At 24.4% G+C, this 26,750-nt stretch overlaps 2 protein-coding genes across 2 annotated transcripts; one reads left to right on the top strand and one right to left on the bottom strand.

Moving 5' to 3' along the window:
• Nucleotides 1–1,088: 1,088 nt before the first annotated feature.
• Nucleotides 1,089–19,711, top strand: Bma-pll-1 (GBF1 protein, putative; the record flags this gene model as incomplete). Its single annotated transcript, XM_043076212.1, has 29 exons — nucleotides 1,089–1,186; nucleotides 1,968–2,080; nucleotides 3,364–3,449; nucleotides 4,076–4,199; nucleotides 5,019–5,073; nucleotides 5,244–5,373; nucleotides 5,477–5,551; nucleotides 5,826–5,930; nucleotides 6,334–6,427; nucleotides 6,609–6,812; nucleotides 7,222–7,351; nucleotides 7,696–7,870; nucleotides 8,177–8,381; nucleotides 8,633–8,759; nucleotides 9,141–9,240; nucleotides 9,413–9,517; nucleotides 9,852–10,005; nucleotides 10,234–10,380; nucleotides 11,046–11,143; nucleotides 14,234–14,392; nucleotides 14,580–14,676; nucleotides 15,118–15,209; nucleotides 16,065–16,187; nucleotides 16,369–16,557; nucleotides 17,324–17,411; nucleotides 18,472–18,673; nucleotides 18,917–19,145; nucleotides 19,306–19,488; nucleotides 19,661–19,711. The coding sequence occupies 29 exons, from the start codon at nucleotides 1,089–1,091 to the stop codon at nucleotides 19,709–19,711; spliced, it is 3,738 nt and encodes a 1,245-aa protein (XP_042932146.1).
• A 1,764-nt stretch (nucleotides 19,712–21,475) lies between these two features.
• Bm9491 (kinesin family member 12, putative) lies at nucleotides 21,476–25,481 on the bottom strand (the record flags this gene model as incomplete). Its single annotated transcript, XM_001892783.2, has 3 exons — nucleotides 21,476–21,670; nucleotides 22,164–22,270; nucleotides 25,193–25,481. The coding sequence occupies 3 exons, from the start codon at nucleotides 25,479–25,481 to the stop codon at nucleotides 21,476–21,478; spliced, it is 591 nt and encodes a 196-aa protein (XP_001892818.2).
• Between the last annotated feature and the right edge of the window lie 1,269 nt (nucleotides 25,482–26,750).

Here is a 26,750-nt window from a genome sequence, read left to right on the forward strand (position 1 = left end):
TTTGCAAATAGTTCAGTTAAATAATCAATTGAAGGAAACAAAATTAATTTAACGAATCAATAGCAACTATCTCTTATGTATTCCTTTTTTTCTCTCTTTACATTTATGCATATATATATGCCCACTAGCAGTTATATTTTCTTTCTATCTCTCTAACACATGTGTATAATCTGAAAAATTTTAATTAACCTAAAAATAGTTTTTCTTTATTTTTAATTAGTCTTACATGCTAACACAGAAATCGATTCAATTTTATTTAATTGTCATTAAATTCTACTTCATTTATAATAAATTTTCATTTCATTCCTATAAATTAATTCTAGTAAAATTCTAATAATGAAAATTTTACTGAAATATCTACTGGAATTAACAAATGAAATGAATGAATGAATGAAATTTTTTTTTGATGAAATTCAATAAAATAGAAAAAAAGAAAATTGTCTCGCAATAAAACTACGAAAAATTTAATAAATTAATTTCAGTTTTAAACGAGTTTAAATGAAACTAATTTTTATTTCATTCTTTAGTCTAAAATTAGTAATTTTCCCACTGATAATAAATTCACGATTAGCCAATTAGAGCACTTTCTATCATCAAATCTTTTATGTCTTTTTTTTTTATTATTAGTATCTTCAAATCTTTCAAATGGAAGTTTTCCTCATTTCAAATTATTTTCAAATACTTTTATTTTGCACATTATCCATTCGTAATTATCATTTTCTGATATATTAAAATTTTAAAAAAAAAAAAAATGTATAGTAAAAATTTTAAGATTTATAAATGTTATTAGCATGATTAGATAAATTATTAATAATACTAATAACATTGATAAAAAAAAAATCGTTCAAATTGTAATATGTAAGTTATAATTCTAAAATTCTTCAGTATTTGATTTTAATCGTAATATTATCATTTCTAATAAATATCATTAATATTACTTAAATTCTTTAAATTATTAATTTCACATACATTACCATATAAACTTTTTCAGATTTGCTATTTTCCACATTACAACATAGCATTTATTCTGAGATTTAAATTTAAATTTCAAAATAAAAGATATCTTTTAAATTATGAATGTTCAGGAGATGGAATCAGAACATAATGTAAATGCAAGCAATCTAGAAAATAACAATACAAAATCGACCGATGAACAAAACATGACAGCAATATCACATTTTTCAAGGTTAAAAATTTTATCAAAAATTTAAATCCTAAAAATTTTTTAGACAATGTCGAAATTTCTATTACAATTATTCAATTATTCTATTACAATTTCTATTACAATTATTCAATTATTCTATTACAATTTCTATTACAATTATTCTGTTATTAAATAGATTTGAAGAGAAAAAAAAAAAAAACTAAAATAATAATAAAATTTCATAAAAATTTTCACTTTAACTTGTCTGGTTGGTAAGAATTTCCTCTTTTTTCTAAACAATTAAATTTAAAAAAAAAAAAAAAAATACTCGAGATTAATGATAGAGAACTACACGTCGTCATACGGATATGACGTATATAAGAAGTAATGACGTGTCAGAAAAGTTATATAAAGATTGCATAAAAGTTGTATGCAAGAAGAAAATTATATGAATCACTGAAAATTGTATAACGCATAAAATTTAAAAAAAAAAAAAAAAAGACAATTTTTGTTTTGATGTATGAAAAAAAAAAAAAAAAAACAGATATTTTATTAAAGTTTTATTAAAGATGTTTTTAAAGAAAATATATTTGAATATTTTTTTGTATAGAAATGTTACTTACAAGTCCGTAAAAATGCTTTTATTCAAAATAATTAGAAATTATTAATTAATTAAGTTTAGAATAGATGATTAAAAAAAGAAAACAAATTTGATTAGTAAGTCATTAAGAAGTGTTTTTTTTTTTTTTTTTTTCATGCCAAAATATTCATTTTTCATTAGCATTTTTGAACGTTTCAATTTTTTTTTATCTTTCATTTTCAGAAAATCGTCGCCGTTGCGAAGTTCGCTAATGAAACGCGAAAATCGAAATCGTTCATCGCAAACCAAATTTGTTAGTTTCAGTACGCAAAAACATGAAAAGAAAATATGCAATGGTAAGAGAAACATTTGCGACGATTTTTTTTTTCTTTTTGAAAAAAAATTACTAAATAATAAATTGCGCAATCCGTTTTAATTGATTCAGTATTTCCGACTAAATTATCGGTTTGAATTTTTGCGCATATTTTTATTACCCAAATAATCATAGCAATGTTTTTTTTTTTTTTTGATTTGGAAAAATTTACAAAAAATGATTGTAAAGAATCATTTAGTGAGATTCGTCAAATGAAATTAATAAAATCTCTATTACATATCTCAACAAATTGCGCCTTTTGATGGCGCGCACTTTCTTCACGAGCATTCTGAACGTATTTCTTTAATACCATTTAGTCTATTTGGCATATAATATTCTAATCTAAATATATTTAATCTTTTAAATATTATTAGCAAAAAATTTAATTTAAAAAAAAAAAAATATTTAAACAAAAAATTTTAGTGTCAGATTGTATACAAATGATGCAAAATGAAACAGAATTCATCAAATTACGAACAAATATCCGTCAATTTCGTCGAACTTTTGCTTTAGATTCAAATTTGTCACACATACATTGGACGCCAACCAACAAAAAACCTCATAAAGCTAAAAGTTGCACTTTGCTTTTTTTTATGATTATGATCAAATTAGCAATTCAAGAACATATAATTATATATTTTAGTGATTTAAATTAATGAATTAAATTAATAGATTTAATGTCAAACAAATCATTTGCTGTTTAATCATTAAATTAACTGATAAAAGAAGATAATAATAATATGGATATTTATAACCTCTTTATTTCTTTATTATTTATTATAGGTTAATATTTATGATTTCTTTATTATAGTTAAAAAAATTTTAGTTGAGAGTTAATTATTGAGATGGAATAGTTAGGAAATTGACAAACTTTCAAATTCAATAATAATGAATACAAAAGTGATAATAGTAATTTTGAAAATGATTAACAGTTAATTATTGAGAAGGAATATTATTCTATTTATTATATTTAAATGAACAATAATGCTAATAACGCGAGAAGTTGATAATAGAATTCTTATCACTTAAAAAAACAAACGAAGATAATAAATCAACATTTGATTTATTCCAAAGCGCCAATTCCGCCTATAAAAATTGGCTCATTTGGAAGACGTGTTAAGCTTCATTTGAGAAGCCAAAGGTCACAGTCATTGAAATGTTGAGAATAGATTGTCTCACAATTTGTATAATTATTTTTACCGCTCCATTAAATATAAATGCATTTAAGTTATCCGATCGAACCTTAAAATCATCACTGAATTTCAGTAGCTATTGAAAGTATCAAAGAAGTACGCATTGGAAGAAATACCGAATTGCATCGCGCAACAGAAACTTATGCTAATGACATGCAGGTTGATAAGATAAAATATGATTAAAAAAACATTGTACTGTAGAACTATAGATTATCACAGAGAATGGCATTATTATCATTATTATTACTATTATCATCATTGCCACTATTATTATCATTAATACTATCATTATCATCACTACCACTATTATTACTATTACCATTATTAGTATTACTATCACTATTGTTACTTTACTATTGTTATCATTTTACCACAAATATTCATTGATATTAACAGAAATTCTATAAATTTGCAAATTTTCATCCTTGGTTGAACAACAGCAAAAAGTTAGCGACGCTTATCTTTAATATTTGTAGCTAAAAACTATTTTTTTTCTTAACTTACATTATATTTATTATTGTATTCATTCTCTTCCATTACTGATAAAAATTCTTCCGTTTGTTTATCAAACAATTGAAAGTTCATAATATGTTTAAAGTTTCTCCATTCTTTTTTTTTTTTAATTAAAATAATCAACAATATTTAAATTAGGAAAGTTTGATCGCATTTTTTGTAAATCTTTAGCAAATTAATGAGAAATTAAAATAATTTCTATTACATTTGTTAACCAAAAAAACAAAAAAAAAAACCGAAAATTTAAAAATTTCCGTTTTTTTTTTTTTCAGGAACAATGTGCATTCTCGATAATTCATGGTGATCAGTACGAATGCCTAGATTTAATAGCTAAAACACCAGAAATTGCTAAAATTTGGATCACCGGATTGATGTCACTTATTTCCAATCATGTTGGTAGGTTACAGTACTTTCTATAAGAGTATATACATAGAAAAGATATTTAGAAAAATAATATTTTGAAAAGACTTAAAAAAATAGAAAATAATATTTTAGTAATATTTTGAAAGAAAATAAAAAAATAGTATTTAAAAAAAAAAAAGAATTATGATAAAAAATAATGATAATAACAGAAAGAAAACTGTGAGATCAAAGAAATAATATAATATTAAAACTGAAAAGATAAAAGAAAAAATTATAAATTTTTGAAAAAATGCCGGAATTTTAAGTATTGCAGAAAAAAAATGGATGAATTATTTATGTAAAAAAAAAAAAAAAAAAAAAAAATAGCTGAGAAACATAAAAATGTGATCAAATGATTGAAGGAAAAAGCAAAAATGAGATGAAGAAATGTATAAATAACTTGTTATAAGTTACATTTGATGATACATTTAATAATTATTAAAAAAAAATTTCTGAAAGTTTTTCCTTACACAATAAACAAATCAATAAATGAACTTAGAAAGAATTTAGTCAACAGAAATAAGTAAAGTAATATATAAGTATTATTTGATAAGTTAAAGTAAATGACTTTCTATATTTCTTAATATCGGAATTATTTCAATTTACGGCAGTTTACATTCTATTACTTAGTATGACGAGAAAAAAAAAGAGGAAGACCATTGCACAGAAAATGAAAAAAAAAAGTCGAAATTAGAAAGTTAAATTTTCTCCTAAATTTTAATTACTTAGAAATAATATTAGAAGTTAGTTGTTTGAAAGAAAATTCGAGAATGAAAAAGATTCTGCATTGCTTTTTATGTTTTAATTTTGCAGGCATTTGCGAATCAGAACCATCAGGTTCGCGACCTCTTGCAACTATTCGTGAAAGGTAAGCAATTACAAAATATTTTATTTTGAAACTTTTTTTCAAAGTATAGAAAAAAGTAAAAAATAAAAATGGAAAATTCATTAAAAAAAAAGGGACGAAATTTCAATTCACATGAAAAATTACTTGATTATTTAATTTATTCTACACTATTTATTTGTTTACATATTCAGGTGGTTGGGATCAGTATTTGATGAAGCAGATATCAAAAAATGTGGTTGTTTATCAGAAAAAGAAACGGTAGAACTAGTTAAACGACTTAATCCACGAACATTACTTTGTCGAGTTGAACATGAAGTTAAGGTAAATTTTCCTTTTGAAAATATTTATTTTAAATTATTATAATACAAGGAAAAATTTAATTAATTAATTAATTAGTTAATCCCTTATATATATATGTTTACAGGAAGCAAGTGTATTAAATCCAGATGAATCGCAACGCGGAAAAATTACTCGTTCGCAGTTTGTTGAAATTTATAAGGTTATTTACAGTTATTACTATTAAAACATCTTAAAACTATCATTGCTATTATTCTGATCATTCCGTTCTTGAGAAAATTATAGTTCAATTTTTAGATAATTCTTTTTCTTTCATGAGAATATGCTAACAAAACAATAGGATTTGAGATAAATATTTTAAAAAAAAAAAAAAAAAAATTAATCATTAGTTAATTTTTATAATTAAAAAAATTGATTGAATTTTAATTTTTTTAAATCCTTAATTTGAAACATTTGATTTTGCTATTTTGCTATAGGCTGTTGCAACAAGATCCGAAATATATTTCTTGATGGTTCAATATGCTAATAAAGATTATTTAAGTTGTAAGGATCTTCAAGTATTCCTAGAAACAGAACAAGGAGTTGGTTTTTTTTTTTTTTTTTTTTTACAAATTTTTATTTAAATATTTGCAGTTGAATTTCAGAAATTCATTTATTTTTTGCAACATTTGAATTTCAGTTATTTTTGTTTATTTTATTTTGTAAAAAAAAAAAAAAATTATAAAATTTTTAAAATGCTAGCAGTAAAATTTCTACCGCTGCTAAGATAGCACTTAAATCAATCATTTTTCTTTATATTATAGTTTGAAGAATAGACAAAAAATTAATTCAACAAATTTTCGATTGTATTTTTTGATTTTTATAAAATGAGAGTTTTATTTATTGCTTATCATTTAAAAAAGAAATTAATTCAAGATAAACTTGAATTAATTATATAATAATTAAAAGTTTAACATTGAAATGAAAAATTAATTATATTTTTAGCTCTTAGGCATAACAATGAAAATTTGTCAATCAATTATTGAACAATATGAGCCAAGTAAAGAAGCACGTGAACTTAATCATATGACTATTGATGGTAATTTTTTTTTGTGCAAATTAGTTAAAAGCTTTTGAAAACTTTTAAAAAAAAATTAAAAAGGTAAAAAAGAAAATATTTGTTTCGAATTTTTATCAAAAAATAAATAATAGAAATTTTTATTTTATTATTATTATTTTTTTTTTAACATTTCCTTCCATTAATTTAATTTAATTTGCAGGTTTTACAAATTATCTTCACGGTGATGAAAATTTCTTATTTGATAACACTCATCGAATTGTATGCCAAAAAATGAATCAACCATTTAGCAATTATTTCATTGCAACGTCATTTAATACATCATTAACTGATGATCAATTAAAAGAACCATTAAATTGTAAAGGTTATATTGAAGCACTTCGTCGTAATTGTCGATTCATTGAAGGTTTTGCATCATTTATATATTTAACAATATTAAATGTTTTTAAAAAAATTACAGTTCAATTAAGATTTTATTAATACACATCTATGTTTGAAATTTTTTAATCAAAAAAATTTTTGAAATTCAACGACAAACATTCACTAACAGCATAGAAAAAAAAAATGATAATTACTAATCCTAACCTAACTTTTATCTAATTCTAATTGTTAATTTTCAAAAATTCACTTTTTCTGGTTGTTTATATTCTCCAATCAAAATATTTGTCTCCTCAAAATTAATTTTAGGGTAAACTAAACAATTATATTATTATTTCAAAATAAAGTAACATTCATGTTCTTCGCATTGCTATTTTATAGTTTTTCGGTAAACTAATTAGTTTAATTGATAAAAATTTTTGCTTATATTATTGCAGTAGATGTTTGGGAACCAATAGCAGGAACTGATGAAAAAGAACCGATGGTTCATAATCGTCGTAGTACCTCCAAGTTAACCATATCAACTGTCCTGAAGGTTATCAATGAAATGGCTTTTCAAAGGACTAGGTAATAATTTGTATGATTAAAACAAATAAGTTATTACTCTATATCAGAATGATGCTAAAAGTGTTAGCTTAATCAAAATTATTCTACTCGACAAATCTAATAATTAAATTAAGAATAAAGTTTTCATTCATTAATTATCACAGTTCTGCTCAACAAATTTTAAATTTAATCACAAGATAAATCATAAAAAAGTAGAATAAATTTATTTCTTAATTTGCATATTTTATTCGCAATTTTATATTTTATTTCATATTTAATCACATTTTTAATTTATTCACTCAATTTTTTGCTAAATTTTTCTTCATTCAGTAAAATTTAAGTAAAAATGATGCAATATTTTACAGGTATCCATTATTTGTACGACTAGAAATACATTTAAATGTTGAATGGCAAATGATACTTGTCGATATGTTTCATGATACATTTGGAGACAAATTATATCAACCAAATAATGATCCAATTGATTGGACAGAACGACGACCAACACCAAAAGATTTCCAAATGAAAATTATTCTCATCGTATGTTGCTTAATTCATATTTTGTGAAAATTTTCCAAAAATTTTAGTATAAAAGAAGAAAATAAATAATACAGAAAAAAAAATCACTCTTGATTTGAAAATTTTTCTTCTCTAATAGTTGTTTCTTGTATAATTAAATTTTAATGAGAATTTTAATTGAACTTGGTATTAGACAATGTTTAAATTAGCAAAAATTCTAAAGTATTTATTTCAGTTTGAACAATCAAACAGATTAATTTGTAATGATGAAAAAAGAAATATTTCTGTATAATTTTCTACTACTGTAATTTTAATTATTATTCTCAGGGTGAACGACTTGAGGGAGTCGAGAGTGATATTGGTGAAGTGACATTAGAAAATGAGAATTTTGAGGTGCAATCCGGTGAAATGATTGATTCTGCGTCGAAAAGTCCTAAACGAATGCTTTTTTGTCGTAAATTATCAGATTTAATGTGTCCATGGGCAATCCCAGCTGTATTCAGAGAAACTCCACTCAATACATCTGATATGCGTAAGCTTATTATAAGCTAAGAATACTGTGCCTACAGTATGCCTTCCATCCCGATTACGGTAGCTCACCGTATGAGCTAATTTCGTTATTATTTGATATTATTAAACTTGTTTCTTTAAAAATTATGATGCGGCAAATATATTTTCATTATTTTTCCATATATTTATTAGCATTTATTTTTCACTAATTATTAACCTGTAATTGCTGTACTAAAATCACATATTAAGATAATAAGTAATATTTATTTGCAGCAAATAAAAATTGTCATCTTTTATTATCATCTGAACATAACTGTCATAAAATGATACAAAATTTTCCATCAGAATTAGCTCGAACTGCCAAAGACCATCTGATGCTTTTAACACCAAATGCATCGCGGTAAGTTTATAATCTTATACAATAATATTTTGAACTTGTTTTCATTAATACTTCTTTTATCCAAGCAATAACAATGCTAAAATTCAGTTTAAGAAAATGGTACAGGCGAAAAGAAAAAAATTCTCGCTAAAGTGAAATTTTTATTAATTAATTAATTAGTGCATTTGGAATATTTCAATTCTGATCACAAATCACAAGAAAAAAATTAATTAATTAAATCATTGTCATTCGCTTTTATAATGGTTGTTATAAAGAAATTTCATTAGTTTTGCTTTATTTTCAACTGTCTTTTTTTGGAAATCATATTTGGTTTTAATCCTTGCAAAAAAACGAAAATTGCTTCAAGCATTTAATAATTAATGCAGTATTTAATTTTCTTAGCATTGATTCATCAAATATGAACCCACAAGAATTCTGGAATTATGGTATTCAAATGGTATCATTAAATTATCAAACATTGGGACTTATGATGGACTTACAGGCTTCTTTTTATCTTTTTAAAAATTAAATCTTTGTTAAGCAAATATTTCAATTATATATATTTAATTATATATATAAAACAGCATTAATGAATAACGATAAGTAAAACATTATGTAAATGATTACTACGCAAATAATAACATCGTTATTAAGGTTAATAAATATTTATTTAGCAAGGGAAATTCTCGGAAAACGGTGGATGCGGTTATGTTCTTAAACCATCGATAATGCGTGAAGAAGTGTATACACCTGGAGATATTATGCCGATTCCACCACAGGTTTATCACTGATATCTTTGAGAAATAAATAAAATAGTTTGAAAATGTAAAAATTTTACAGCGAAATTCATACATGCCAAAAAAGATTTTTTTTTCTTTAAATCTATTTTTTTAATTCAATGTTTTTTTTTTCTTTTTTTTTTTTTGTAATATTAATTGAATAAAACAACTAAAAGTCAATAGTAGAAGAGGAATGTTTCATTGTTGTGTACTATTTTATAGCAATAAAACAATATGACAATACAAGTACATCGTAGCAACATTTGTTATCAGAAAGTGAAAATAGAGTAAAAATGTTTTTAACTTTTCTTTTCAATTTTATTGGAATTTTCAGATTTTATATTTACGAATTTTATCTGGTCAACATCTTCCTCGACCCCGCGGATCGACAGCAAAAGGTAATTCAACTGATCCTTATGTGGTAGTAGAAATTTTTGGTTGCCCTACTGATTGCACCGAAGAAAGGACGAGAACTGTGAAGAATGATGGTAAGTTAGTTTAACAAAATATATTCGATATCATCTTCTTCCTTTTTTGCTTTATAAAATGAGAAATTTTGAAACTATTTACTAAATTAATTGATATTATTGACTAAAGATTGAGAAAAAAAAAATTTATAAAATTTATTTAACAAAAATCATGATAAACTCTTGCAAGAATCTGTTACTGTTTTTTACATCAAATCATCTATCAATTTTTTTCTTTAAATCATTCAGGTGCTAATCCAGCATTTGATGAATCATTCCAATTTGAAATTACTGTACCCGAAATGGCATTAGTCAGATTTCTCGTACTCGATGATGACTTCATTGATGATGATTTCATTGGACAATACACCATACCTTTTGAATGTTTGAAAAATGGTAAGCATTCAAACTTCGTTAAGTTTTCGAAGATGTAAGAGAAAAAAAAAAGTAACTAAATAACCAGAAGGTTTAATTTGTCACCTTCCAAAATTGTTTGGAAGTAAATTTAGAATTTGATAATATTTGTATGAACACATAAATTATGCCAAGAAAGATTCAAAAAATTTTTCTCTACTGTTTTCTTCTTTGTTCACAATGATTTACAATTTGTTTACTTCATAATTTGTTTACTTTTAAATTTCAATAATTTTGATTCATTTTGAAAGAGAATGAAAGAGGATCATTTTGAAAGAGAATTTGGTGACAATTTTAGGCGAAAAAATATGTGCTATTTTTGTTGACATACCTAAATTTAATTAAAATGATGACTTTCTCGTTTTTTAGTACCTATTCTTCACTTCTTCAGTCAGTGTTTTTTGGTGTAAAATTAAATTTAATTATTTATTTATTTATTAATTTACTAAACTAAAATACTTAATTATTCATGTTTATCCATTCTGATTAACTTAAATAACTTTGTTATTTTACTTAACCATTAGTGATTCCAAAAATTTTTCATTCTTTTTAATTCATAAATCTATCATATTTTGTCTTTATCAACTTTTAAAATTAGAAATCATTTTCTTTCTTTCTTTCTCTTTTTTTTTTTTCCTAAATTTTAGGCTATCGTCATGTACCGTTATTGAATAACGAAGGCGAAGTATTGGAAAATTGCACACTTTTCGTGCATGTCGCGGTGACAAATCGATATGGTGGAGGGGTAATTAATAATTTCAAATCAGAAAATTAAATGTAATTTAAGTTTTAATTATAAAATTATGAAACAGATCAGTTTGAAGTATGTGATGTATGATTCATCTATAATTTCACGACAGTACAATGATACTTATAGGATAAGCATTAAAAAAAAAAAAACTAATTTTAGAGCATTATCAAATCCAGGTGTCAAAGATATTAGCAGTGATATACAATTAATGTTATTCGAGACTGATTAATATCTCAAAAATTCAATAAAAATTCAATTTTTCCACATTTGATTAAGAAATTTTCAAAATTATAAATATTTGATCATCAGCATGATGCTCTCGAATTATGATTATATTTCATGATTATGAATGCAATCAACTTATATTATTATTATTATAATTTCTGAGGATAAGATTTTACTAGAAATTAATTTTCATACTTACTTCTATCCTTTCCCTTTTTTTTTTTTTGCTCTTTTCTGCCAAACAAGAAATAAAAGAGATTGAAAAGAATATAAATGGATGGATGGCAAAGCGATTTGATTTAGGACAAAATAAAATGACTGAGAAATTTTTTCTTATTTCAACTTTTTTCTTTGTTTTTTTTTTTTTTTTTTACTTTTCTATTTTCGTTGTTTCTTTTTCCTCTCTCTATGACGTCAAGAGCATCAAAATCTTTTTTTTTTTTCAAAAATTTCTATCATAACTTTTGTTTTATAGAAAAAAGATGAAGAAAAATTGAGGAAACATATGAAATCAGTTTTTCCGTTTTCATTTCCTTTTACACAAAGAATTTCTTAATATACAATTTTTACATTACAATAATTGAGCAAATATGAATGCTTAAGAATATATTCTTCAATTTATGAAATTATAATTGCTAACAGCGCTAATTAGTAAAACTTGTTAATTACTATAACTTTTAGTGGTAAAATTAAAATATGAAATACAAAGAGTTACTATGGCAAAATATTTTATCTAAAGTTTAGCAGTAAGTGATGTAAAGTGGTGGTGACAAGTAATTATGAGAATGAGAAAATGAAACGAAACGAAAACAGGTGGTAAGTGAATGAGGAACAAAATTGTAACATGCATTTGCAAGATTGCAGGAAAAGTTAGTGACATGCAGTTAAGAAATTTTTGCTGCATGTTATGCAAATGTAAATAATGTTAAAATGAGCACAGATTCTTGTTTATCTTTAATCAACAATAATTTTGATCCAAATCAATAGTCATACTCTATCGAAAATATTGATTAATCAGTTATAAATTGTTGTATCTTTTAATAATTTAAAATTTTGCTTTTACTACTTTTTTAATTAACAAATTTCATTATATTAGCTAAGATAATTAAGCTGTAATAATCCATCCATTCGGTATTATTCGACTGCTACAATTGTCATTGGAATTTGCATATTATTACAATGATTCTGATAAAGAGTTTTGCATTTCTCATTTCTTTTGCTTAATTTAGCTGTAACACCGGTATAATTGAGATAAAAGAAACTTTTTGTTGTAAAGTCTCTAATTAAGAAGTATGCAAATTAGATATATTATTTAAAACAAATTTTTGTGATATTATTATGCTAGGTACTTATATAATTAGTTGAAAAATTATTGTTATTGCTTCTTTTTAATTAAATTTTCAGAGTAAATATAAATTAGTTATAAGTGTAAGCATTGTTAGATTTTTAGTTTTAATAAATATGAATTTATATTCGTATGGAATCGATTCAAATAAAAAAGAAAAAATGAAATATTATTACTATTGAAGTGTGAAGAGTTTTTTTTTTTTTGAAATTGTTGTTTACTTTTATTTTTAGATTTTTTTTTTATTGAATAAAACAAATATCGTTAAAATGGAAGTGAAGAGAAAAACTAATTTGCAAGATAGTAAATTTTAATCATCTCAAGGGGATTACTAGCTAGTTCATATTCCTTAGAAATCTTTACATTGTTTTGATAATGAAGTTCTAAAGAGGAACAAGCCTTTTTTCATTTTTTTTTTTTCTTTTATTTTTAAGGAAGTAAGGAACAAACTTTTCTGTGTTTTTCTTCCATTTTTCTTCTGCCAAAAATTTTCCTTTTTATTTTTTAAAGACAGAGGAACAAGGTCAGAGGACCACTATTATTTATGTATTGTTGCGCTAATAGTAGAGAATACTGTTATTTAGTATTGTTGTTGTTTATTATTATCATTATTATTATTATTATTATTACTGTTATTATTGTTATTCATTATTATTATTACTATTATCATTATTTATTATTATCACTATCAGCACAATTATCATTATTATTACCATTATTATTTGTTTATTTATTATCGTTATTATTAATAATTATTATTATTTACTGTTCTACTAAACACTTATTTTGAACAAAAGATAAATGTCGAGAATGGATTTTATTTTGCAAAATAATATAAATGGATTTTATTTTGCAATATAATATGATTTCTGATTTCCAAGCATTTATTGACTGTTACTCCCAACCAATCTTTTTAAATTCTATTTTAAAACATTCTATTTCTCTCTTTTCACTTTAATTTATTTTTCCAGCAAAACAAAATTTGAATTATATATTATTCTTATTCAGGTTTCCTATATAATTTCTTTTATGAGTTATCAGCAATTATCATATTATAAATAAATGTAACCAACAGCTTGTATAACTTCATGTTATTATCAGAATGCTTAAATCATGAAATTATCATTATATTCAGGAAGAAGTGATAATTTTAGTTTTAAATGCTACATATTTTTGTGGTTATTATTATTAATAAAATTTAATAAATTCTAGAATCAATAAAAAAAAAAAATCTAAGTGCACTATTAATTAATTGTAATTTTTGATACGTATATTATAAATTATGGATGAGATTTTTTACCAAATTTTGTTTTGTTTAGATTTTTTTGCAAAATATAGTTTCTGTTTTATTCATTTTTATTTAATTAGCTATGAAATTTCCTAAAAAAAAATAAAATAATCAAAAAAGAAAGTCATATGCAATATTCTGTTTAACTTTTCTTGTTAATGCACAATGTTATTAAGCATAATTTCAAAATTATTTAAAATTTAATCGGAAGCATTTCAAATTTTAGAAAGCACGAAAGCGCGGAATGTCAGTGAAGCGCAAAAGTACACGGATTGTTACGGGCGTGAAATCGATTGGCATCAAATCGGTGGATGAATATTTCAAGCAAGCGATTGCACCATTAGCTGTATCAATTGAAATGCGTAACATACTCGAATCTTCATTGGTTTGTTTAGTTTATCTCGACAAAGCGGGGGGGGGGGGGGGGAAAGAATGATAATGAATAAGGATACAAATGAGTGCAATTGCGCGGCTGAAATTTTGAACTTATTTCATTATTTGAAATAATTTTAAAATTTTGTTTGATTATTTGATTTGAAAAATTAAATTTTAATGAAGTTAGTAAATTGTAGGTTAAGTGGCGAAACGATTGTGGTGTTGGACCGGCTGGTACTATACGACAAGGTTTACGACTTATGTTAACGAGGACGAAAACTGCTGCAATGAATGGTTTGTTAGTATAATTTTTTTTTAAGTTTCATTTTATTTTAAAGGTATTATTTCAAAAATTAGGTAATAAACTATGTTAAAAATATGGTAAATTTAATATTTCAATTAGTGTATTTGCTAAATTTGTGCAAAAAATTTTTGAAATGAAAAAAAAAAAACTAATTATTCAGAAAAAAAAACAATTGTTTCTCGATTACTAATTATTCAGAAAAAAAAAATAATTGTTTTGCAATTATTTATCAGCAGCATGAAAAATAAATGGAATAATAATTTAATGATGGACGAGAATTAATTTTTTCACATTTGTTTATTTGTTTTTTCAATCAATCAAAAAGTGTATTAGTAGTGTGATTGGATAGCTCAAGTATTTTGAGCATTTTAAAAGTAAACCTATTAATTAAGAAATTAATTTAATACAAGATTACCAATAATGCATTATAGTATCACCTCCACATTCACCGCACAGATCTGATGATCCGACCGAATTTGTGGAGTATGCGCCAAGTTTTGCAATTTGCAGCGATGAGAAAACTGTACGTTACTCAATTCAAAATAGTTTGAAAACTTCAATTTGAAAAAATTTGGTAATTCAGATAGTAACAAGTAGTTCTTTAATTAGTTTAAACATTAATTAATTAGTAAGCTATTGTAACTTGACAAGAAATAAAATTATGTTTGACATTTATAAATGTATAAATTATGCAAAATTCAATGAAATCATCAATTACGTAATAAGTTGAACAACAATTTGAATCTAAAATTTATGATTTCAATCGGACTAAAATTTATTTAATGCTTAATTTAGGTTTTCACTAGCAAAAATTCATAGTTGATTTAATCGTATTTAAATAACTTTTTAAGCAAATATGTTTTAAATGAACATAAATTTGAAAGTTTTCAAGTTTTTACAAAAAATATGGAATTTAAAATTTTGAATTGAATTAAACGAGCACATATTTAACGGAAGTTGTCTTTGTAAGTGATAAAAATAAACTTTGGATAAATACACCAGCAATTTTTACTTCCTTCATCTAGAGAAAAAATTATGTTAGAAATTCGCTACAATCATTTATGACTAGATAAATTATAATAATCAGTTCTCTTCTAAATATTTAAAAGTAAAGAAATAAAATGTTCTGGGATGAAACTGCATACAAATCTACAACAAGTTGACACAGTATGATATGACGTTTCAAATATTTTATTTTTACTGATGTTTGTTTTATTTTTACTGTTTTAAAGTGACTTATCTGTATTTTTTTTTTTTTGCAAATATGCAATTTGTTTCTAATAAAACAACAGCATTTAAAAATTCAGCCGTACATACGATAATCAGCATTACAGTATCCCATAATTAATATTACAGTATCCAACAATTAATATTACAGTATCCGATAATCGTAACACGAGGTATATTTCCTGCAGAGCTGCAGAAAACATTCGATTCAATGTCTGAACTTTTGGATATTTGTGCAAAAATACTAGTTAATACTGATCCATTGTTGACAAAGGTTTGTTTAAGAATTAAAAAAGCATAGAGAAATTTATAAATTGAAATCATTATTATTATATGTACCTTTTTAACTTATTAATCATATTGGAAAGTACTGTAATGATATAAATTTTATTCATTTGCTTGAAATAAGAATGAATAATAAATTTTAGTTATTAAATAGTAAAATATTTTTTTAGTTAGAAACGGCAACGAAACGTATCACCGAATGTAACACTGAATTATCACAACTATGCGTAAATGCCGGATTACACGGCGCAAAAGCTAATCGAGCAGTGGAAAATTTTGCATGGAATGTTCGACTTTTAAAAACACATCTAACATTGATGAATAAAACACAAACTGAAGCTAATAATATTGTCAAACAAGTTTGTTACTTCGTTTTTCCAATTTTTTTTTTTTTATTTTTAAATTTTTAAAATTTTGTTTATCTTATATGGTCATTTGATTGATTGATTGATTTATTTTTTTAAATAATTTATGAATGGAGTAAAACTAGAAGTTTTATTATATGAAAGAGTTATTCCATTCTGCATGGCTACTTTTTTAGCTTTAACTATCTTATATAAAATATATTTCTTCAATGTCTATTAGTTATCACTTAGCCAGAAATATGCGAACCTAAAAAAAGTATAATGATAATTTAGTCAGATAAGGGTTGTAAAGGTAAAGATAGAAGTTGACCTTAAAATGATTAAAGAAGAGTAAAAATGGAGCAAATATATAAATGATGAATATCAGGAAACGAAATGCAAAAAAAGATAAAAGACGAAAAAATTTTATTTCAAATCTGTGTTTACAATTTATTTTCAATTATTACTTTTTTTTTTTAATCGTTTTACAATTTAATCGGTACTATTTGAGTATAAATGCAAATGAGATAATATTTTATCAGATAATATTTTTCAGATAGTATTATATTTATCAGATAATATTTGGACTCTTTGAATTGGTGTAATTAATAGCACGGTGTTAAATTGTACATCAGATTGAATTTGAATTTAATCGAATTAATTTAGATCGGTGCGAAAGCAAAACTTAAACTATACTGCATTCAAATATGTGGTGTAAACAAAATTAAATTAATAAACTGAATTTAAAACTTTAAAAACTCAAAATAATATTATATTTTAGGTATTTGATGTTGGCTGTACACTGGGAATACTATCCGAAAAATCCACCACTGAAATATGTAAAAATCGTTTTTCACATTCTCCTACCTGTTAATTACATTTTATGTTTTTCCTATTAACGAGAATATTTTTCCTTAATTGAAAAATTTTATTTGCTAACATTTAAAGCTAAGTTGCAATATTTTGATGTGATTATTAATTATTGAGAAAGGTATTGTTTATTGTTTATATTTTATTAAAAATAAAACTATTAATAACATATTAGTAAGTAATATAACTTTTAATTCTTTCTTTTAGTAAAAAAAAAAAAAAAAGCGAAGATAAAATAGGTAATAGCAATTCATACATTGAATTTGCCAAGAAAATGAATTCATGCAACTTTCAAAATTTTAATTTTTTCACATAAATTAATTTCTCATTCATTTATGATATTATACCAAATCAAATTATGTTAACCTGATATTTTCTTAAACATTTGAATTTTTTAAATGATTAAATATTAGTAAATATTTATTTTTAAATTTAATGCAATTAAATATTAAGTCTTTTTCTTCATGTTATTATCTTATTTTCATTTTAATTATTAATTGTTTACTCTCTCTCTCTCTCTTTCTCATTTTCGTTCTTCCTTGTCCATTATTCGTTCCTTGTAGAAATAAAAATTAGTGATTATTATGTTTTCAAAATTTCCATTGTTGTGCAAAAGAAGTCATTAGCTGATAATTTTGAATGCTTATCTGAAGTAATTACTATGCATATGTGGAAATAACCAAGAATTTAATAAAAAATTGATCGATGTTGACTTGATGAAAAATTGTTTGACTTCACAGTAATAATAATAAAATAAACTTTAAAAAAAAAAAAAACTTAATTATTAAAGTTTTTAACAATGTTTCAGTAGCGAAATTAATAAAATTTTTAATTGCTCATGGCTCCAATTTATTTTCACAATTAAAATTAATTTTTAATAAAAATTTAAATTTTGAATTTTTTGAAAATCTTACAATTTGTAAGATTTTTTTTGTAATTTAAACTAGAAACTAAAAACCATTGCGACAAGTACGAACACAAACGCTTAATTTCCTTATGGTAAGCCTTTTGTATTTTAATTGTACAAATTTTAAGCACAAACTCATCAAATTTTTATAGCGAGCCTTTCTAATACCGGAAATGCAGAACCGGAAATGCAAGTGATGAAAGGTAAACAATGGGAAGAATGTTTTGGTGAGATACTTTTCCCTCTGCTACAAAAGTTGCTCGAAAATTTATCACCAATGGATCCGATTGGAATGGAGGAGACAAGAGTACGAGTTATGCAACTTATCTCAAAAATTCTGCTCAATCATTTAACGTTGGTTTAAATTTTTACCTTAAAATCTGATTAAAATTTATCGTATCTTTTTGGATTTGAAAGCTAACATCAGCAAAATATTCTTGGATAAGATGGATCAGAATCTTTTTCACCAATCTGATTTAAAGTTAGGGCAATGTTAGTGTTGTAGTTAACCAAAACTAAGTTCATTTTCACTACCGTAAAAAGGCTATTAAATGTTTTTATGTCGCCAAATTAAGGTTAAAAATTTTTTTTTTTTAGGCCTTTGAGTTTGTTGCCATCATTCCGATCGTTATGGTTACGTTTGCTAGATTATATGAATCAGTATCTTCATGCGGATCGTAGTGAACTTTTATCAGAATCAATCCCGGAATCGTTAAAGAATATGATTCTCGTCATGGACAATACTGATTATCGTTACGATCCTTCCGGAGTGACTAAAGTGAATGATGAGACGCAGTTTGCTACGTCATCAATGGAACTATATCGAGTTTGTGCTTTTCTTATCAGTTATACTTTTATTTGCATTGTTTATGTGAAATTAGTTGTAAGCAAATTTATTTATGTAAGCATATTCATAAGTAAGTTTATGTAAAATTAACTTTATTTTGACAATTTCATTTTTACCACTAAAATATTTATCTGTTCAGGTAGCGCCACCTCATTTATTGTATGCTCAACAACAATTACAACAGCCTCCAATTATGGACTCACAGTCATCACAAGTCTCGTATCAGTTAACTTCGAATCCAGTGCCAATGATGATGTCAATTGGTGAACCTTTGTTTCCATCACCAAACAGTGCATTTTCACCTCCAGTATCTTATGCTGAGGTATAAAGTTTTAGTCTTATTACTCATATTATTTATACTTTTTTTTTTTTTAATAATAATTCTAAGAAATGAGCGAGAATCAATGATGATAATCATAAATATTGCTGTATAAAAGTGATAATTGTTACTTTTATCATATTTTTTTTATCTTTTTGAGTAGTGAAACTTTCAGTCAGCACTGAAGGAAGAACAAAATATGGTGGTGACATCCAAAATGGCATAGAATGAATTAGCAGGTCCATCGAGAGTGAGAAACAAGCAAAATGGATTACTAGTGGATTTCTTTTTAATTTACATACAGACATTTTGTAGGGGCTCTCTCATTGGGATTATGCATTCCATAGTGGAAGCTTATTGTTATTTGTGCTTAATTTTAGTTTCATTATTATCATTGCTTAGATTGGTATTTTTGTTCTGTGATTAGCTTACCTTTGTCTTTTTAGTGAAGTGTAAATAAGTTAGAATTAAATATGTGATATTTGCATTGCTAAGGTTTCCTAAAAATTTGTTAGCTTGCTCTCATTTTCTAAACATGAAGAACTGGTTCCTTAAATTGCTGTATGATTCGATAATATTGTCGTCTTTTTAATACTCGTACTCTTTCAGATTATTTGTTATATTTTACACACTGGCATAATTTATCGATAGTTTTCCGAGGATAGTAAATTAGATTAGACGTTTTTGTAAAAGTAAATTTTAGATGATAAATGTTTCACATTCGAGAAAGAGGGAGGTATATGTTCATTTATAATTATGATAAAGGATTAATATTTACAATTTAAATCATACGGCACAAAAATTTTCTGCAAAATATCTTCAAGTTGTTTTTTTTTTTTTTAAATTTTAATTCCAAAACTGTATAACATAGCAAACAATGTTAACAAATCACTTGTTTGATTTCTTTTTTCTCCTTTTCTTTTTTAAAACAAAAGAAAAAGAAAATTTGCTCATTTTTTGAATGGCAATATATGGGAAGAACAAAGTATTGAAGTGTTGAAACTTTAAATTTAAAATATTTAGTATATTCAAAAAAATTATATATCAGAAAATTTATGAATTGTTTTATTATTTTCATAATTTCCACTTCGGCGCACAATTCAACTGATAAAACTTTGTGAAATTATAATTTTAAGACATTTTCAAAATTTTTTCAAAATTTTCATTTTCAAAATTCGAATTGTAATATGCAAAATGATGTTTTATTTTATTTTTGGAACATAAGATGCTGTTCGATGCTAATTTTTGAAATTTAAACTTTCAAATGCTAAACATTTAATGTTTTTAATTGCATTTTTTTTTTCTAATTATTCTTAATAACTTGAATTTTATTCATATAACATAGTATTTAATATCATTTTTCACATTAATATTCAAAATCAATCTAATCAATTGAATTTTATCAATAATTTGAAACTATTGCACACTTAATTATCTGTTGTACTTTTCACAAATTTTACTAATTAATAAATTCAACGTAATTACAGTATGGCATTGCTCAAACAGAAAATCTACAAATTCTTTATTTCATTTCAAAATTTGCTCTGAATGCATGAAAAAATAATTTCTGCATTCTACAGCAAATAATTTTTCTTCCACAAAATACATTAAAATTAAAAATTGCTGCTACTATTATGTTAAGCAATATTTCATATCAGAAATGATAAGCAGTGATAAGAACGTTATGAGACCATCGAGATGAATTGAACGTAAATAAAATTTAATCATTTCAATATACACTCTGATAAAAGCTAAAAAATCTGTTTTTTAATTTCAAAACCAGAAAATGTACTGTAATTTATGCTACAAACGATAAACTTCAATGCAAATAAACAAAAACAAAATAAAGAATTAATTCGATATAAATTCAAATGCTTCAAATAATTCTGCATGTTTTTTAAATTTCTCAAACTTTTTCTTTTTTAAATCAATCTAATCGGCATTCACTGAATGAAAATCGAAATAGCAACTAGCGTTAACGAAGGAAAAATTATAAAAAAAAACGCTCAACATTTTGATTTTGAAAATTTTCCGGTATTTTTATCAAAATTGAAGGTGATTTAATCGAGGCATCGTGAATAATCGTTTTTACTGTTGACAAAAAACCATTATTATTGTTATTATTATTATTGTTATTATCATTATTGTTATTGCAATAGACAATTTCATATTCGGTCGGTGACATCTGAAAATTTTAACAAGCAGAATTTTTTTTAAATGAAGTTTAATTTGTATTCAAAATTGAGGCATAAATACTTGGTTGAAATTTTCTGAGAATAAATAAACATCGAAATTATAAAATTATCAAATTTTTGCACAGCTAGTTTTTTCCTAAAAAAAAAAAATTGTTCATTTCAAAGTAATAAAAGATAGTTGTATTCATTTTTGACTTCTCTTTCGTGTTCATCTAATATTTCTGGTAATGATGGATATAAATTTATAAACGGATGCATACTACTCAAACATTAAAAAAAAAAAAAAAAAACATTTTGATGGAAATATAATATTTAACTTATATAAAATCTAAATTAAACTATCTTGCAAAGTTCTCATACTTTTACTATAATTTAAAAAAAAAAATTTAAACTTAGCCATTTGCTATTTACAAGAAATTTCTCGATCTGAAAACGTTTTCATTGTCTTTTTTAAATTCACATTTCAAAGATACTTTTACTTACCACTTCGGTAAGATGAGAATTTCGCATTGTGTCCACCGAATGATGTTGCACACATACTTCTTGCAGTACCATTTCAAAACTTCGTCTTGGTCGATGCATTATAAACACTACAAAAAAAAAAACTTACAAACAAATTAATAGAAGGATTAAAGATGGAAATAAAACAAAGTTGTTGAAAAAACCTTTTATAATTGTTATATGAAATTTTATTAAAAAAAAATGTTTCGGATGCTAATTTATATCATCAATTTAAATTGAATATTGAACAAAAACTTCAGTTATTCATTGGATTTATTTTGAATTCTCTTTCCTTTCTTTTTTTTTTTTTAATAAAATTTCAAAAATTTTTTCCAATAATATAATCTAAATTTATGACAATGAATATTTACAGCACGATTGGATAGATTTCGAATATTTCAGTTAAAATTTTAATCTAAAACTCTTTGAAAATTGCTGATTGTACGTTTTAGGAAATATCTACAAATACTGTTGTATAAGTGGCATGAAATGTAATAATAGGAGTTTATTTTTGAGAAATTATCCTATGGTTATAATCTAAAATTTTTAAATTTTTGAAATGAGAGAGAAAATATGGAACAAATTTTAAATGTAAGCATTTTTTTTTTTTTTTTCAATGATAGCAATTTTGAATTAATAAATAATACTTGTAAATTTGTACAAATTTATTTATTCAGGAGTTCATAGGCAAGTAAACGATTCAAAATTAATTCATAAATAATGTTTAAATAATCGAGAAAAAAATGTTTCGGATGCTGACATCAATTTAAATTGAATATTGAATTTATCATCAATTTAAATTGAATATTCAATTTCAGTTATTCACTGGATTTATTTTTAAATTCTCTTTTCTTTCGCTAAAATACATTAATTTCTGTGAAATTATTCTTTTGATGTTTTAATTTTAATTTTTTTTTATCGAATCGAGAATGCTTGCCTTTTTTTTTTCTTCTAAAAATTGGCCTATTAATTTTTCTCTTTTTTTTCCCCTCATATTATTTGATCTCTCTCTCTCTCTCTCTCTTTTATATGGTGGCTCAGTTTGTAAGAACATTGAAATGATCAAAACAGACGATGACTACTCTGAAATCAATTAAAAAACGTGTACTTATTTCCTGTTATCTATGTTATTATTAACAAATAATATTTCATTTTCGTTAATTTCAATTATCATTAACCAAAAAAAAAAAAAATTGTTTTAAATTCTAGACAGAACAATAAATTTTCAATTTTTTGATTTTTTATGCAGTTATTCTAAAGTGAAATATACCTTCAAATATCTGTTATCCAAGTAAATTTTAAATGTTTACATCCATTTTCATTTCATTAATGAAAATTATTGAAAAAATTATTAGTAAATTTAGCAAATATTTCAATGTTACTCATCGAATTCTTTGCTAACTTATCAATTTCAATCATATTTTCATAGCTTTATCATAATTATGTGATTATCATTGAACATTAGCAGAAAGCTAAGTGTTTCCGTCATTAGTTGCAATTGCAATGACGGAGATACGTTTACATACGTTTACATCACGTATTCAATTAGCTTCATTGTTACCTGCCCATATTTACGGTTACATTAATATTAGATTTAGCAATTTGCTCTAATGCTTTTATCATTTTTTGCAATGACACAAACACATTTTCCTTAGTGTCTTTGCGTAACAATTTTATAATTACTTATCATAATTTAATTTAATTTAAGGTTGCAATACTTCGAAGACATTTACGAACCAATAAAAATAATCATGACAAGGTTCCTTGAGTAAATATGTACTATATTAGGTACCATATTAGGCAAAATGATATCTTTTCTATTAAACTTTTTTTTTTTTTAAATACTTTTTTTATTAAACAAATAGAAATTTATTTATTCTATTATTTTTAATAAATGCTGTATTAATTTGAAAAAAACTTATATTAGAACGATAGCAGTAGCACTAAATAAAGCGGTGTTTTAGAAGAAGATTACAATAACAATTTCAGTTTAGAATTTTTGAAAAATTCCCAAAATTTCAAATTTTAATCTGTAATAAAAAAAAAAAAAACATAGTGATAATATGGAACTGAAAATTAATAGAACTATAAACTTATACTTAATAAGAAAAATCGGATTAAAGGGTAAAAAGAATAAAATTGTAACAAAAAATCGTTATAGTTTTTTTTCGCTCAATGCATTATAAGTCACGAAAAGGCTACTTCCGGTTGAGAATTATTTGAAATAACAAATCGAATTTGTGATGTCATAGTAAAAAGTGATATCGTTTCAAAGGGAACAGAACTAAGTCCTTGTGTTATGCAAATTTATGAGGCATTTGATGGCAAATTGCCGTTTCTACTGCATCTCGAAATGATCTTCTCTCCAGAGAGATAAACGGATAGAGGGAGAGAGAGGGAGAGAGAGAGGGTATTAATTTTTTGGAAGGAAATTCTCAAATTGATAAATTATCCTGATTCTGTTGTACTGGAAGTTAAAATAAAAGAATTTTGTTGCATGTGACGTCATTCGTGGAAATAGTTGTAAATGAAATGAGAAAAAATAGAAATTACGTCTGAAAGCATTTCTGGCTGATCATTAAGATGAAAGAAGAACTAATGGAAACGTTTTAATGTTTTTTAATACTTATAATTTACGTGAACTTTTTTCACTTATCAAAAATTACCAAAGAAAAGTTTTAAATTTCCTACATCAAAAGTATTAGACTAGCGAATGATAAGCATTCTACAATTAATTAGCTTGCTTTTAAATTAAAAAAAAAAAAAAATGAATGAATCATTTTTTTGTCAAACAATTGAAATTTAAATTTGTTAACGGTATGGTTTTCCATTAAACACCAAAAATCTCGAGATTTTTCGAGATTTTTCCCGATTAGACATCGTTTCACAAATGAAATGTAATGGAAAAGAAATGATATGGAAATCAAAATCTCTCCTTTTCTCTCCTATTCTCTCTCTTTCTTAGCTACATCTTTTTTTTTTTATCGTTTTTTTTTTTTTAAATGGCTTACTTTGATCTTTATGGTGACAAAATCGTCTGAAATCAGGCTCAGATGCAAATTGCTTGTTTACTGTCTTTTCATTGTCGCCGACAACATCCTTCACGTCATCCACGTCATCCTGACCCGGATCTACTGGTGTATATGTTGTCGATAATGTAGCTGGCAGTAGCTCGGGATCGGCAGGTCTCGAGAAACATCTACACAAGGAACTCATTATTGAACTGTGCTTGGACCAGGCGCACAATCCAATGATGTTTGATGTCTCTTGTGATTGTTCTAATGAATTGAACCGGTACATACTGCTATATTGTGTCATTAGTGTCTATAATTTTAGATTATTTTTGGTGAAAAAAAAAATGAATTTTCAACTTTTTTCCTATCAAAAACGTAATTTTTACAGCAAATAACTAGTAAAGAATAAAATTCCATTTAGCTTTCGATAGAATTCAAAACTTATTTTTAATTTTGTCTGATTTTTTTTTCGCTTCAAATGGTTTTTTTTTTCCATTCAATTTAATTAATTCTCGACTTCTTATGTAAAAAAAAAAAAAATTCTGCGTGAAGTCAGGAAAATTCAAGAAATCATTGATAGTTTTTGAATGGTAAAAAAAAAAAAAGTTGGTTAAAAAAAAAAAAAGGAGATAAAACATTAAAAATTCAATAGATCGTAATCAGTTGATATGAAATGAAAAAAAAAAAAAAAAAATGAAATTTCATATTAAAAAAAAAGGCATAAAGCAATTTAAAGATACATATTATTGTGATATTTGAAAAAGAGCAAAGCGAAGGATAGTGCTTTCCTTTTAACATCACGTAACGTAAGTTAACGTAAGTATTTAGTACATGAAATGATTGAAACCCCAAAAAAAAGCTGATAGTGCTTTCCTTTTAACATCACGTAACGTAAGTTAACGTAAGTATTTAGTACATGAAATGATTGAAACCCCAAAAAAAAGCTGATAGTGCTTTCCTTTTAACATCACGTAACGTAAGTTAACGTAAGTATTTAGTACATGAAATGATTGAAACCCCAAAAAAAAGCTGATAGTGCTTTCCTTTTAACATCACGTAACGTAAGTTAACGTAAGTATTTGGTACATGAAATGATTAAAACCCCAAAAAAAAAAAAAAAAAAAGCGCTGAGGAAATATACGAAAAATATTTCAGAGTTACTTTTCAACAACAATACTTCAACTAATAATTGAAGTTTGCGAGATTTTAAAAATGAAAGAAAGAAAGTGAAAAGCACATATTCTCAAGAGGGAATAATTTTTTTGACTAACTAAAATTATTCGACAAGTATAAACGCTTGAATATTTAGCTTTTTTTTTTTTATCCTTTTTTGGTATATGTAAAAAAAACAAAAAAAAAAAAAAAAAGAGAAATATTCCTCCATTGTCCAACAATGGACGGTCATTCAGTTAACTAATCCCTAAATGAATTACTTTTTATTAAATTAAATTAATTCTAAATTAATCTAAAGTTCTATCTAATATTGAAATATAATTTTATAGAACATATAGTTTCATTTTTTTCTTTTTTAAATAGCTTAATAATAGGGAAGAAA

The sequence above is a fragment of the Brugia malayi genome (assembly GCF_000002995.4).
Source record: "Brugia malayi strain FR3 genome assembly, contig: Bm_v4_Chr1_scaffold_001, whole genome shotgun sequence".
Taxonomy (NCBI): Eukaryota; Metazoa; Nematoda; class Chromadorea; order Rhabditida; family Onchocercidae; genus Brugia; species Brugia malayi.